Source organism: Myodes glareolus, chromosome 7, assembly GCF_982192425.1.
Source record: "Myodes glareolus chromosome 7, mMyoGla1.1, whole genome shotgun sequence".
In the NCBI taxonomy this organism is placed as follows: Eukaryota; Metazoa; Chordata; class Mammalia; order Rodentia; family Cricetidae; genus Myodes; species Myodes glareolus.
Window position 1 is genome coordinate 37,727,252 of NC_142032.1, and position 15,008 is coordinate 37,742,259.

General features: G+C 45.8%; 1 protein-coding gene across 1 annotated transcript in view; it reads left to right on the plus strand.

The window, feature by feature from the left end:
- The window catches only part of Pip5k1b (phosphatidylinositol-4-phosphate 5-kinase type 1 beta), a 256,047-nt gene extending 245,583 nt beyond the window's left edge, over nt 1–10,464 (plus strand). Inside the window, exon 15 of the mRNA XM_048438730.3 lies at nt 9,708–10,464. Within this exon, the coding sequence (XP_048294687.3) occupies nt 9,708–9,710 (3 nt within the window). The 3' untranslated portion in view covers nt 9,711–10,464. The remainder of the gene's footprint in view (nt 1–9,707) is intronic.
- Nucleotides 10,465–15,008: the final 4,544 nt, after the last annotated feature.

The window sequence follows — 15,008 nt, forward strand, 5'->3', positions numbered from 1 at the left end:
ACGCCCAGCATCACGTGAAGCAGGGAGGGTGGTGAGGGGAATGGCAGGTGTCATTTGGAATGTTGTGTTTTTAGGTTTAAATTCGAAAGGCCCGACAGCCTGTGGCTGGGTCTTCTCTGCCTATGCGGCCGCTCCTCCCCTGGCTTTTGTGATCCAGTCACGCACCTCCTCAGCATTCCTCCCACAAACCAAGCCTTGCCTCCCGGTCTTTGCTTTGCTATTCCTGTCTGTGTACTTTTTCTCGGGGCCAACCCATGCTTGTTCCCTTGCTTCCTTCCTTCATAACTCAGCTCAAACATCTTCCCATCTTAACCAACTCTGGGAAAGAGCAGCCCCAGCAACAGCAGCCATTGGGAAAGGCGGTCTTTAGAACCCCTAAATATTATTTTTTTTTCTTTTTGAGACGGGGTCTCTCTGCGCAATCCTGACTCTCCTGGAGTTCGTTCACTGTGTAGACCAGGCTGGCCTCACTCACAGACATCTGTCTGCCTCTGCCACCCAAGTTCTGGGATTAAAGGCACGTGCCTCTGTAGACAGAAGTTTCTGTCCCACCCAGTTCCACAGTCATTCAATCCATTCAATCCCAAAGAAACACACAGAGGCTTATATTAATTATAAACTATTTGGACCATTGTTCAGATTTATTACTAACTACCTCTTACAACTTAAATTAACCCACAATTCTTGTCTCTGCTTAGCCATGTGGCTTGACGCATTTTCTTCTTAGTAAGCCATTCTCATCTTGCTTCTTCTACTTCTGGATGACAACTGCATCTCTCCCTTTCCTCTTCCCAGAATTCCTAGTCTGGTTGCCCTGCCTTTACTTCCTGTCTGGCTACTGGCCAATCAGCATTTTATTAAACCAATATGAGTGACAAATCTTTACAGTGTACAAGAGCATTATCCCACAGCATGCCACCACAACCAGATTTTTTTCTGGTTATTCTTTAATGTTCTAGTACAACAATCCTCAAATCTTTTGCACTCAGGACCCCAGTACATCCTTGAAAATCACTGAGGACCCCAAAAATCACTGAGGGGGCAGGTTATGCCTTCAAAATTAAAATAGAAGATGTTTAAATATCCATTGACTTAAGATGATGAAGATCATGAGAGCTAAGTAATACTTGTATGAATATAATGTGACTTTATTTTGTAAGGCACAAATAAACAATGGAAATAATAGCAGCCTTATTTTGCTTCCTGCATATTCCTAGCATCTCTGACTTAATAGATGCTAGAGTGGAGGCTCCTGGCTTATCTGCTTTTATAGCAACTTTTTTGTTTGGTATTATTGCTATTATTTCTTGAGATAAAGTCTCAGTATGTAACTCAGGCTTGCCTCAAATATACAATCCTCCTGCCTCTGCCTCCCGAGTCCCGGGATTACAAAAGTTGCCCCACCACACTGGGATCGTGTCTGTGTGAGCCTCTGCCACCCGGCTCATGGTTCCACTTCTGGAAAGAATTCTCCTGTGGGTGTAGAAAAGGATGAGATGGGAAAGCACCCAGCATGTGAGCGCTGCTGGTGGGAGAAGCCTTTGACCTAGGGGCCCCTACACGGCTTTTCTAGGTGTGAAGACAGCCAAGCCAGATGAGCGGTAAATTAAAGAGAACTAATTCCCTGGAGTCAGTGCCTGTCTCCGTCCTCAGCTGACCTCAGATCGATCGCCCTCTTTGGGCTTCAGTTTCCTCTTCTATTAGATGGAATATTGACTGCTCTCTGAGACCCCATGCATCTCTAACGGGCTGATTCATTCTGGATCACACGAGTTGCCCAAGGATGGCTTTCCAGACAAGTCACATTCTTTAAACTTGGCAGTTCCATCACCTCCTCTACCGCTAAGCTTCACTTAGTCCAATACATCTAGAACAATCGGCCCCATGAGCTTGTAGTTCTGGGAAATGTTTTCTTGCTGAAGATATTTTCATGGTTATTACTATTATTTTGAACGCTGCCCTACATGTGAAAAGACTCCGCTCACTTCCTGCCCTTCGCTGATATGTCATGGAAGCCGCTACATTATGAAAGAGCGATGAAAAAGAAAACCCAGTCTGGCCTGGGCAATTTCTCTCCTTTCTTTTTGACCTAATTCAGAAGCTCTGGAGCACAGCCATTTTTAACCCAGCCATCTTTAATAGAATGACCCTTGAGGCGGCATCTGTGATGACATTCTGTTTGGTGTTGTGGTCCTGTGAAATCTGATGTTGCGTGGGAGGTTTTGCCCATGAAGGTACAATGTTTCTTTACTCGTTGTGACATCTCAATCCATTCTATGTTTAACTGATCCACAAAGGATCTATACCCCTGCAAAAAAAACACAGACTTAAACCACACTGATTTGTGCATGTCAGATAACATGGAATTTCTTTTTAGGGATCCACCCAAACTTGTGCCTGTGAGCTAAGGCAGCCTTGTGACTTTTCTCAGTAATTTGAACTGAATTTTAAAAAGATGGTTGACCTCTGAAGAGAGCTAACAGCTTCATCGTCTGTGTTCAGGCATTTTGAGTCAAGTCCTACCCAAGCTTCCTCCCACACTGCTTCCCAGAGGCCCTTTACTACCTTCTCGCTGTGTACACCCCAGGCTTTCTGACTCATTTGCAAATATTCAAATCAAGGGAGGTGGCTTTATCCAGTGACCAAAGATGTTTCCTATTGAATGCCGCGCTGATGAGATGCAGATTAGGGTATTGAAAAGAATACAACAGAACTGAGTGGGCTGCATTGATAAAAATGGGCACTTCTGCCATCTTCCTCACGGGACGGTCCCCAGTATTGTCAGACATCAGTGCCTCAGTGCCGTGGCTTCAGATCCTAACGCAGCTTTTGCCCGATGCAGCTGGAAAGAGGAACAACAAAAAGCCATTCCCACTGGAAAATGGAGTAGGAGAGAGTGCCCTTTCCTGGCTCCCTGGGGATGGGTTGTCAATGAGAGATGAGGGGACTGCATTTTTAATAACGCCGGAGTCTAAAGGACGGTGCCACCCACCAGCGCCTTCTTTACGTGTGTCACCCATGCCCTGAGTTATGCCCTGTCCTTTTACACTTTTCGAATTAGCGTCCTCCTCAGTAGCATAGCCCGTATCTGTGGAAGTGCTTCTGCAAAATGGCTGAAGTGCAAAAAGAACTGCGTGTAAGGAAAAGAAACAGTTAAGCCATTTTTTTTTTTTAGCCATACCAGTATTGGAGATTAGTGCGCTGACAGGCAGCCCGTGGACAACCTGATTATTCGATGTGTTTGGGGTGGTTAATGGTACTCTTTGATCATAGGAGGACGGGTGGCAAAGAAGTGCAAATGATTGAATTAACAGCTGCCACGCCATCATGGATGAGGCAAGCCTGAGAAAATACCAAGAGAAACATTCAACAAATTAGGTCACAGGGGTCTTGGAAAATTCACAGGAGGTCTTGGCAAAAGAAGCTGCGTGTCTGAGTTTGAATCCTTAGGCTTGGAAAGGAATGGCCCCTGCACAGCCGCACAGCCGCACAGCCGCGGCTGGGTCTCTTTAATCATTCCTTGTTTGAGCCAGTAAGGGCTGCCCCAGGGGGTGCTGATGGGAAACGGTGGCATTTCCACTGCCAGTCTGGATGGAGCTGGAGTCCCAGCAACCCGAGTACTGTTCACATAGCCAGTGGTGTTTCGTGAGCGCTTAAATGGAGACAAGGACACAGCTCCTCAGGTTGAAAGCGCTGCACGAAAGCCCCTTCCCGTTTGTCCCACGCTTGCACTGTGGGGAATCGAGATTTCAGAAAGACTAAAATAGGGCCCTTAGCCCCGAGTGCTTGCCTCCTTAAGTGATTTGACTAAATAATATGTTTAAGACTCATGAAAGAGCTGGTCTAAGAGGTGCATGCACACATGGTGGCGCACACCTTTGATTCCAGTGCTCAGAAGGCCGAGGTGGGCAAGAGCTCTCTGAGGTCGAGACCAGCCTGGTCTACATAGCAAGTTCCAGGTTAGCCAAGGCTGTGTAATGAGACCTTGACTCAAAAATTAAAATCAAATAAAAACAAAATAAAGGATGTCCTTGCACGTGTGGCAGCTGTTCTTGAGGTAGGATGATGTATGATTCAGGTGGGAAACAACCAGTCTGTCTAGGTTAGGTGGGCAATCACAGGAATTTTTTTTTTTTTAACAAATAGCATTTAACTGCTGTGCAAAATTAGAATCGGAGTTGGAGTCACAGAGATGCACTGGTTTTCCAGCTCCGTTAGGCTGAGTTTTAATGCCAGTTTGCAGGGCTGTGGCAAAGGGGTCTCTTTGAGACATCCTGGCTGCAGTGGCCTGACAGGCCAGTTTGGCTCTCGCCTTTGAAACTAGCTCTAATCTTCTGTTCACGCGAGACCATCCATGGGTGGCCCAGCTGGTTTCCTTTCATTGCCTCTCTCTTTGTCCCTGTCCCTCTGGCTACTGCTTCTGTTTTTGAGTCTGTTCCTGTCCCCTGCCTGGTCATAGGAAGCCAATGTTTACTTGACTCCTAAGGTTCTCCAACTGTTGAGAATGAAATGTCTGAGAGGTCTCTGTTGACTCCCCAAGGGAGGCCTTACCCCCTCTGAGGAGTGGATGGGGGGTGAAATGGGTGGAGGTGGGGGAGCAGGAGAAGGAGAGGGAGGGGGAACTGGGGTTGGTATGTAAAATGAAAACCAAATTTTTAAATAAAAAAAAGAAGATAATGTCTGAGAGGAAGCCACCCACTTCTGGCATGAACTTGATGTCTTCCAGGCTCAGAACCTGTAAATGGCAGAACCATGCCAAGCTAGACTTTGTGAGCATTGGGCCTGGTGAACTCAACTTCATTCATACAGATTTCCTCCCTGGTCTCTGGAGTGTAAGAGGAGGGTGCTTAAGGTTCATCCCTATAATAAAAAACAGGGGCCGGAGAGATGGTTCAGTGGTTAAGAGCACTGGCTGTTCTTCTAAATGACCAGGGTTCAATTCCCGTCACACACGGCAGCGCATGACTGTTCCTCTAGTTCTAGGGGATCTGGTGCCCTCTTCTGGCACCAGACACGCACTTATATTATAGAATATAAGTTAATAAATATGTTTTTAAAATATAGACAAAGCTGATCACACATGGTAATGTACAAGGAAAGGTCGGGGGGGGGGATCGTGAAGGCCTGGCTTCCTCTCATTGTCTCTGCCCATATTGATCTCCTGTTGTAAGGAATTGCCACAAACTGGGTGGCTTAAGCAACACAAATGTGTCATCTGCTAGAGGTCAGAGGTCTGAATAAAAATTTCCCACAGTGCCTTGCTCCCAGTAAAGATGCCAAAGAGAAATGCCTACCTGTGCTTGCAGCCTCTGATAGCTTCACATGTTTCCTGGCAGGGTTTTTCTGTTTTGTTTTGTTTTCTGACTTTTCAAGACAGGGTTTCTCTGTGTGGCCTTGGCTGTCCTGGAATTTGCTCTGTACACCATGCTCAAACTCAGAGATCTGCCTGCCTCTGCCTCCCAAGTGCTGGAATTAAAAGCGTGTACCATCACCACCCAGCACGTTTCCTGGCATTCTTAATCCTGCACAGTGCCCTCCTCCTCAGCTCCAGGGTCACCCATCTTTCCTTGTAACCCTGTGTGGCTTCTCTTCTTCTTAGTCATTGCTTTACGGTGTACTTCAATCCAGTGTGACCTTAACCACTTACATGTGAGAAGATCTGGGTAAGGTCACTTTCTAAGGTCACTAGTAGACAAGAATTTTCAGGGCCTTCCATTCGGCCTGCCACACATCCTGGCACACAGATCTATCTATCCTCTTCCTTGGCTAAGGGCTACGAGGTTGGGTGGATGTTTCCATGTTATTTTGGATTCCTCACAAAAAGGTGTTGGATAGATGACTGTGTGAAACGACTTGTCCTAGGGGGTGTGGTGTGTGTTTCAATAAATTCCCTGGAGGTGGCCCCCAGCATTGGTATTGCCCCCAGGTTGGTATTGTTGGAAGCCCCCTGCATCCAGCGAGCTCATTTCCAGGGTCCTTCAGTTCTGAGCAACCTGTCATTCTCCTGTGCCAGTATAAAGGAGAGCTGTGTCACTCCTAAGGACCCCCTTCCTAAGACTTAATTAGAATCAAATGCACGTTTCCTCTGATTCAGAAAGCTAACCCTACAAATGACAACAAACCCTCTGCTGCCACCTACTGGTAAAAAGGCAGCTCTGCCCTGGAGGATAGGTTGAGTGAGTATGGGGCTCAATGTATAACTGCTGCACTTGAACTTATCCTTCCAGCACTGTGCATGCTAGTCACTGTGCAGCAGAGTCTTCAGCCATCAAAGGAAGCTTGTACCAGAGCCCCAGCATCTCCCACCTTTCAGGTTGGCCTGGAGGCTACCGTTAGAACTATGCCCCACAGAGAGGAGAGACTCATCCCCCCTCGGATCCAAGCGTGCCCTTCTCATCCATCAAAACCAGTTCCCCTTGAGCCTCTTTGAAAGCCACCCCTTGGCGCCTTAATTCAACACGGAAAATGCTGTTTCTGCAGCTCAGACGTCAACTGTAACAAAGTATCAACAAACACCCAGTGCTAAGGGCTCTTCTTACTGTCTCTAAATGACCCTGGTTTACAGGCTGCTGAAATGGCAGTAGGACTGTCACTTCTGTCACCAGAAGTCCCCTGTAAGATTATCAGGATGCTTAAATCATTGATGCCCCACAGCATCTCTCCACCCTTTGGAAATAAATTAATGAAGCAGCCATCTGTGTTAAAATATTGCCGCTGAACTAACAGTTCTGAAATGAGAGACCCTGACCTCAGTCTGTTGTCTGAGATGCGGGACATGCTGGCACCTTCTCTGTCGTCTACCTGCTGCAGGAACAGGGCTCTTTGATGGAGCAAGGGAGGTTGGCAGGAAGTCTAACAAGCCACAGGATTTGACTAACACTCAAGAATTCCATCAGTGACATTCTACCAGATTAGACCCAAATGGATGTCTTCATCCAAAATGTGCACATCCTTGCAGAACAGTGGCAATATCCCCACCTTCTGCACCAGTGTTTCCCAGATGAGGTCCGCAGGCCCTGGTCCTTCAACTGCCCTTCTGGGCATGAATCCTAATAGTTATTTAAGTTTAAAGGCAGGAACCTTGGGCTCAGATTCTTTTAATGTTTTGTGCTCTCCAGTTTTCTGATCACTATGACAAAATACTTGAAATAAACCACTTAAAAAGAAGAAAGGTGGGGCCAGCAAGATAACGTAGCAGGTAAAGGCACTTGCTGCCACACATTATAACCTCATTTTTCATTCCCTCGGCCCACACGGGGATAGAGAGAACCAGCTCCAAGTTGTCCTCTGACCTCCACATGTGTGCAATGGCATGCATGCCTTGGCACATACACGCACACACACGCGCACACACACAAAGTAAATAATTTTTAAAGACTTACTTGGGGTATTGTTTTCAGCCCATAGTTGCTTGATTCTGTTGCACTGGGTCCCTGTGAAACAACCCATCATAAGAATGTATGTGGCAGGGTCCCTCACCTCATGGCTCAGGGTCCCCATATTCTTTTCAAGGCCCCATGATGTTATCAACTCAAAGACAGCTCTTACCTCAAAGAGAATAAAAGATAGTTTATTCTAGAGTCAAATATGAGAGAGCAAGAGACCCCAAATTCCACATTTCAATGTGGAAGCAATTCCCTGAGGTTTCTATAGTAACAGAAAAATGTTGTGAATCAAGACACTTTTAAAATACATTGAAGTAACATCAGAGAGGTGAGTCACAGCCAAATAGAGAAATCTCTCTGTCTACATCTGATGCTGTCTGATGATAATCTTAGCATCTTAGTTTGGTGGGAGCTATTGGTCTGCTACTACATCCCAGCAGGTTATCTGGTCGTCCCAGGATGTTAGTTTTAACGGGGAATTATATAAGAAATGGCTTTGTAGACTAACAATACTCCGAGATGAGCTGCAATTAGGCTCTGGACTTGCCTCCTTCCGACATCTCCACGTCTCTTACAGTTCTATTGAGTCTTTGCTGGTACAGTTTGTCTCATTTACAACTTCCTCCTGCTAGACCTCAGGGCTGCACTGCCCCAACAGTACCAGCAGCTGGAGCACAGAGGAGGCAAAGACAGGCATCTCTGTGAGCTGGAGATTAGCCTGGTCTACATAGTGAGAGCCTGTCTCAAAATATACGTACATACATACATACATACACACATACATACACACACACATACATACACACACACATACATACACACACACACACATACACACACACACATATATACATACATACATACATACACACACACACACACACATCCAAACCATAGTCCTTCCAGCTGTGAAGTTTTACACATGTGAGATCCCATTCCATTGCCCTGTTGTGCTCTGATTTCTACAGCACTAATGTATGTATATATTACGCCTAGAAAAATGGTGAGCCTTTGGGTTCCTGCTACTATTAAAACCCAACACAAAGAGAAACCCAACTATACTTCAGCCCCAGGTGATCATGCCTCATAAAATAACATCTAGTGACGAAGGCATACAAGTAAAATTTTAAAAAAAATGTACCAAGTATAAATTTTAGCATAATTCCTTTATAGATTCTTTGAGAATTTTACATCATGCATTCCAATTCTGCTCATCTCTCAGTGCCCCCAAATCTACTCTTCACCCTTGCGACATCCCCCCAAAAGAAAAACTTTTAAAACAAAACAAAATAAAACCAAGAACAACAACAAAAACCTCTTCACTCCTCCATCATTCCTGCCTCTGTAGCACACTTTATTCGTCTTAGTAGCACTGGGAGCCATGGTGTGTCTCACAGTGTCCCCTCTTGTCCAGACAGTGTTACCTGCAAATGTTCATTGCAATGATTCATTGGTCAGGTTCAAGGCCTCTGCTTGCTTGCTTGCTTGCTTGCTTGCTTGCTTGCTTGCTTGCTTTTTCGAGACAGGGTTTCTCTGTAGCTTTGGAGCCTGTCCTAGAACTTGCTCTGTAGACTGCTGGCCTCAAACTCACAGAGATCCACCTGTCTCTGCTTCCCAAGTGCTGGGCTAAAGGCATGTGCCACCACTTCCCAGCAGCCTCTCGTTTCTAATACACCATGATCATTGGACCCTCACCAAAACTGCTCCTGGATATCCAGAGTCCACCCTGAATTGTGGGGATTCTTTTTATCCTGCATTCCTATATCCCCTCTAAATGATGACGAGCATCTATAACCCACCAAATGACCAAAAACCACCCACCCCACCTCTTGGGAATGTGGGCAGTGTGTTCTCTCGACTGCTTCCTGTTGTCTGGGGGCAGCAGCATCTTTAGTAGGCTCTGCTTTTAAACAGTTAGCATTTCAGGCTAGATACCCGATGGCTTGTTTCACTGCTGGCCATTAGGATATTGTGTAGAAATGAACATAGCATTCACGAGTACAGGACTACATTCAAGTGGTTGTGCTGCTTGGCTTTAGGTCTCACATACTGTGCATCCTCCCTGTGCCCTGTGCCCTGTGCCCTGAGAAGGCCAAGTGGGTCTTAACATTATTTCATTCTAAGGCCCCAGCATCAGTGCTGTGATGCAACTGGGGCTTGATCTTGATGAACTTTGGGTAATTAACATGCCACCGATACATGCTTTTCCAGATGCAAATTACCGGGGGAAATAACAACGTAAGGACCCACTTAGAGGCAGGGGTTACAAACAGATGTTAAAAGAATCTCACATCTGCTTCTTTCCTTCTATTTTCCCTCCAGTAAGTGAACGTCGTAACCACCTAAGCACATGGATGGGACCTGATTGCAGTTGTGGGAGAGAATCTTCCCCACTGCAGAATTCTCCTGAGAAACTGAGCTGAGCCCCGGCACACACAGTAAGACTCAGCTGGACCTTGGAGCTCATGAAATGTCGAGGGGACCTTGGTCCGTGGCTGATCCGCAGGTGGATGTGAGAACCCCACACTGTTCCGTGGCTGCTGCTGCTTGCTGACTGTGAAGAACTGCATGAACTATACCTAAGCTGCTTTCTATACCATTGCCAATCACCTCTCTGGACTGGGAAGTGCTGTTTTCCTATAGGCTCTCGCATTGTTCCATTCTGCATGCATAGAATGATGACACATAGCGACATGTGGAATCTGCTTCCATGTTTTTTTTTAAAAATCCACCCATGCAAAATGATAATTAAGATATAAATCCTCTCTCTTTGTTTGAAAAAATTCTAATCATAGCCCATGTCATTGAAAGGTTCGATTTGTTTCCTTTAAAGATCAATATAATAGGTCTGTCTTTACTTTATAGAAAGCTAGCTTCTATAAAGATTTTTTTCACTGTTTACTAGTGAAATGAGAAAAGCAAAGCTATTTATAAAAGGCCTTATGTCATGTATATACATTGTCTTTGAAATATTTGTGATTTAGTTTATTGCTTGTAAAAGAGAAATTATATAATTTATTTAGTAAATACTATTGTAAACTATAGTTTTATTGAAAGAAATAAAATATTTTGTTCTCAATTGTGGTCATACATTGATTCCGATGACTTGTAGTCTCCGTGTGTGTGTGTGTGTGTGTGTGTGTGTGTGTTGGAGGTTTGGATGATCAAACCTAGAGCTCTGTATATACTAGGCAAGGACTCTACCACTAAACTTTAACCTCAGCCCACATTAATTGATTGATTAATAGAACAAAAAGTAAGTCTTTTTACTAGAAATCACCCTAGTGTAGTAGTTTAAGAGTGGTCTCCATAGGCTCATATATTTAAATTCCTAGAGAGTGTCACTATCTGTCAGTTCAAGGCCAGCCTGCTCTACATAGCAAGTTCCAGTCAGGGCTACACAGGACGATTCTGTAATAAATAAATGCATACATATATAATGAATATAGGATTGATCACATTGAGTCTGTGATTTCTATAAGACATTCAGGACGGGTGTGGTAGCACACACCTTTAATCTCAGCACACACAGGAGGCAGAGACAGGTGGATCTCTTGTGAGTTCTCAGGGTCTCAACTATGTAACATAAATTTTAATTATTTTTATACATCTGGGTATATTAGGTACTTTTCTAACATTATGATAAAACACCATGACCAAAGCAACTTCTAGGAGGAAGGGTCTAGTTGGGATCACAGTCCCAGAGGGGTAAGAGGCCAGCACCGTCACAGCAGGCAGGCATGGCAGCATGGGAGCTAAGAGCTTTCATCTTGAAAAACAAATAGGAAGCAAGGAGAGTAAACTAGGAAAGACAGGAGTTTTATCACTCACACAGTCTGCCTCCAGTGACACACTCCTCCAACAAGACCACACCTCCTTGGCCTCCCCAGACAGCACCACCTACTGGGGACTAATTGTTCAAACACCCAAGACTATGGGGACATCTCATCCAAACCTCCACAGTATTCGTTTTGCCTACATGTATGTCTCTACATCACATGCCTGCCTGGTGCTTAGGGGGCCAGAGAAAGGCACTGGGTTTCCCAGAACTGAAGTTGCAGATATTGTGAGCTGCCACTGGGTGCTAGGAATAGAACCATACTGCTGACAGTAACCTTGAAGGAACAGAAGTTCCAACTCTCTGACCTTTAGTCAAGGTAGACTGGACCCACACCTGTGGGCCCAGCAGTGCCTCCTCTCAGCTCTTCCGGCTATGCCCTTATCCTAACCTTCTCCAGCTCACAAGTGTCGCTTCCCTTTCCCTCGCTTCTCTTTCCTTGTACAACCCTGCCGTTTCAATCACGTGCTCTCTTGGTTCCCTTGACTCTCTGTTTCTTGGCTCCCCCTTCCTTCTCTCCCCTCCTCTCTTTCCTCTCATGGTCAGATTCAGTCTGGACTCTTCTAGATGCCTCTGGCTTCCTCCCTCGTATCTCTAACACAAACCTCCTCAACTGTACCTTAGAGTGATCAAATCCTCATTTCATTTAGTCCCCTCTACCCACTGTGCTCTTCCTCAGCCCTCCCTTGCCTAACCAACTTCAAATCTCTTGGGCCTCAAGGAAGTGTGCCTTCATCACCGCTCAAACTGAGACAGAGCCGCTCTTCTGATTATTCCTGTCATGGCCTTCCACAACTCTGTAAGAGCTTTTAAATTATCTCCTTCCCGCACGAGACTATAAACTCCATAGAAGGTGATGATCAGCAGCCTTATTCGCCATCTCAGCAGCAGCCACAGGGCCTGGATCTGTAGGATGGACAGGCAGCTGGATGCAGCGGGGCAGGGGTGAGGGAGGTGGGAAGGGAAGCATAGGTGAGGCAAAGGAATAGAGATTAAAACCAGAGGGCAGATGGCGCCTGCGGTTAGAAGACGTCTGAGGACGAAGACTTCAGATGACTATGAAGTCCGGAGTACAGAGAGAGGTAGCATACGCGGTCCAGCCTGAAAGACGATTTGTGGTGAAAATTTCATCCAGAGGTTTCACCTCCTCAATGGTCCATGGGAAAGAAGAAAGTGTGATTTGTATTCTCACCTGAACATCTAAGAAAAGGGATCATCTGAGGAACAGGTCTCTCTAAATTCTGTCCCAGGTGCTCTTCCAACATCACCACTACTAAAATAAACGGTTAGCTCCCCTGCCAGAGAAAGGTGTCAAGGAACCACTAGCCCTTGCGTTAACCCAGTAAGCTGTCAGTTGGAGGTGCAGACGTTGGCGCAAGAAGATCCATGTCCAAGCTTGTTCACTTGTTTGTTGGGAGGTCCGTTTCCTCCCGAACCTTGGCCGACTAGCTCAGCCCCTACCGCAAAGCCCTCATCTTCACAGCATGGAAACCAGCAGGCCCCACACTTGCCAGCATGGATAAGGAAGTGGGAAGTGGTGTAGCCACATATAGCAGAGAAACAGCTGCCATTCAGTGATTACCAAGGCTAAGGGAAGGGCAAGCAGCCCTTCCCCCAGCTATGGTCAAGACCACTCTATTCCTATCCTGGGGGATGAATGCCCACTTCTGGCTGCAGAGCCCTGGATTCTCAGTGATCTGCCCCAGCCTGAAGTCTGTGACATCTCTTCCACCAAGGGAAGAGATCTGGAGTGCTGTCCTCTGCTCTCACAGGTAGATGACTGTGCCCGTTAAATGACTTAATGATTTCTCATATGCCGTTCCTTCCATCTTCATGCAAAGCCCCGAGGCATTCCCTCTGTTTGACAGGAAGGAAACTGAAACTCGGAAAAGCACCTGCCTATAATCCCAGCTCTCAGGAGCTGAAGGCGAGAGAATGGGGAATTCCAAGTCAGCCTGGGCTTCCTAGCAAGACCCTGACTGAAAAAAATAAATATAAGTAAGATCCAAGTTTGAAGGGATTTGGACAATGTCATGAAAATTATCTAAAACTGTCAATAAAGAAAAAAAGATGGCTGTAGGTCTTTACTTCAAAGCTCCATTATAACAGTGATAATGAAGGGGAACAGTTTTGCCCCAAATACTACAAAGGACCATTTTGCATGGTCTGAAGACATTTGACTACAGCAAGTGTCTAGAATGGATACTGCTGCCATCTAGTGGTTAGAATCTAAAATTGCTGCGATTCTGCAGCAAGGAAGTCAAAAGGGCTACTATTGAGAAAGCCTATTCAAGGGCCATGTGACCATGTTTGACTTATTACCAACTCTTAGTCAGGTCTCAATCATATCAATATGTAGAACGTTGGTTTCACGCTTTAGTCTTCTGCCTTGGGAGCTAACCCCCAGCCGTACAAAGTATGTAGAGTCTTCAGCAATAGGTTCCAGAGGACAACCAAGAGCAAAGACAATATTGTCTGTATGGTTGTGGGGGAAACTTTCGGGCCTCTCTAAACAGCTTATGAGGAGATACACTACACCTGGCTTCTTGATCTTTTTGCGGTGCTTGCAACCAAACCCAGAGCTTTGGTATTATTGAGCTATAGCGCCCCCCCCCCCCGCCAGCCCCTCACATCTCTAAAGGCCTTTGGTGTAAATGCAGTTTTGTTCAGAATGTACTGAGGCTTAGGGTTTTCTGGGAAGGATTTGGAGGCACAGTTCAGCCCAGTATACCTTTCTGATTCATTTTAACACCTGTTGGGCAGGTAGACCTGAGTTGTATAAAAAGCAGACTGAGCAAGCCATGTGGAGCAAGAGAGTAAGCAGCTCTCCCCACGGCCTCTGCTTGGGTTCCTGCTTCAGTTCCTGCCCTGACTTCCCTTGTGTGTCCACGAGAAGTGTATTTCTCTCCTTGCTGAAGGTCATGCTGTGTAAACGCAGCTGATGAGTTGACAAAACCGCGTGTGTTTCTATTACACCACAGAGCTTCCCTGAGGGACACGAGCTGTATGTGTGCCAATTCCTTATCCAACACAAGCACCCTCTAAAGCGGGTATCTCTGGGCCGAGGGTGGAGCTCAGTGATGGAGCCCTTGCCAAATACGACTGTGGCGGCAAACACACTTAATCCCCGCATTTGAGAGGCAGAGGTAGACAGAGCTCTGTGAGTTTGAGGCCAGCCTGGTCTGCAGAGCAAGTTCCAGGATAGCCAGGGCTGAATAGTGAGACCTTGTCTCAAAAACAAACAAACAAAACAAATAACAATGCTCTCCCTCCCAGCCACACCACCTGCCCTTTTTCCTCATTATCCCTCAAATCTCCAAAAAGAGGGGTTTTTTTTTCTTTTTTCCTTTTTCCTTTTTTTTTTTCTCCACACTGCTGAGTGCCATGTCAGCAACTAAATTCCAACCTCTTTTCTTCTGGCCTTTGCAAGTTTCATAGTTAGCAATTATTTATTTAAACTTGTCCTGTTTCTTATTTATTCTCAGAAACATTTCCTATTGGTTGATTAATGCAAACACCTCATGAATCAGTTGTGGTTTTGCTGTGGTGTCAGGTCTGGCCTGGCACATTCGTCCACCCTTGTGGGGAAGAGTGAGGATTAAGAAGTGGACACGAGACAGCAGACAGAGGCCACCCAGTAAATACTGAGACTAGCCGGGCCTTCATTTCTCATAGCCCTTATACAGCCCAGTCCAGAAAGGGAGGGGAAGGCAAAAGACTTCTTCACCAAGATACAAAGAACAAAGTCATTACCTTCTTAATACCCAAACCATCAGGTAACCATA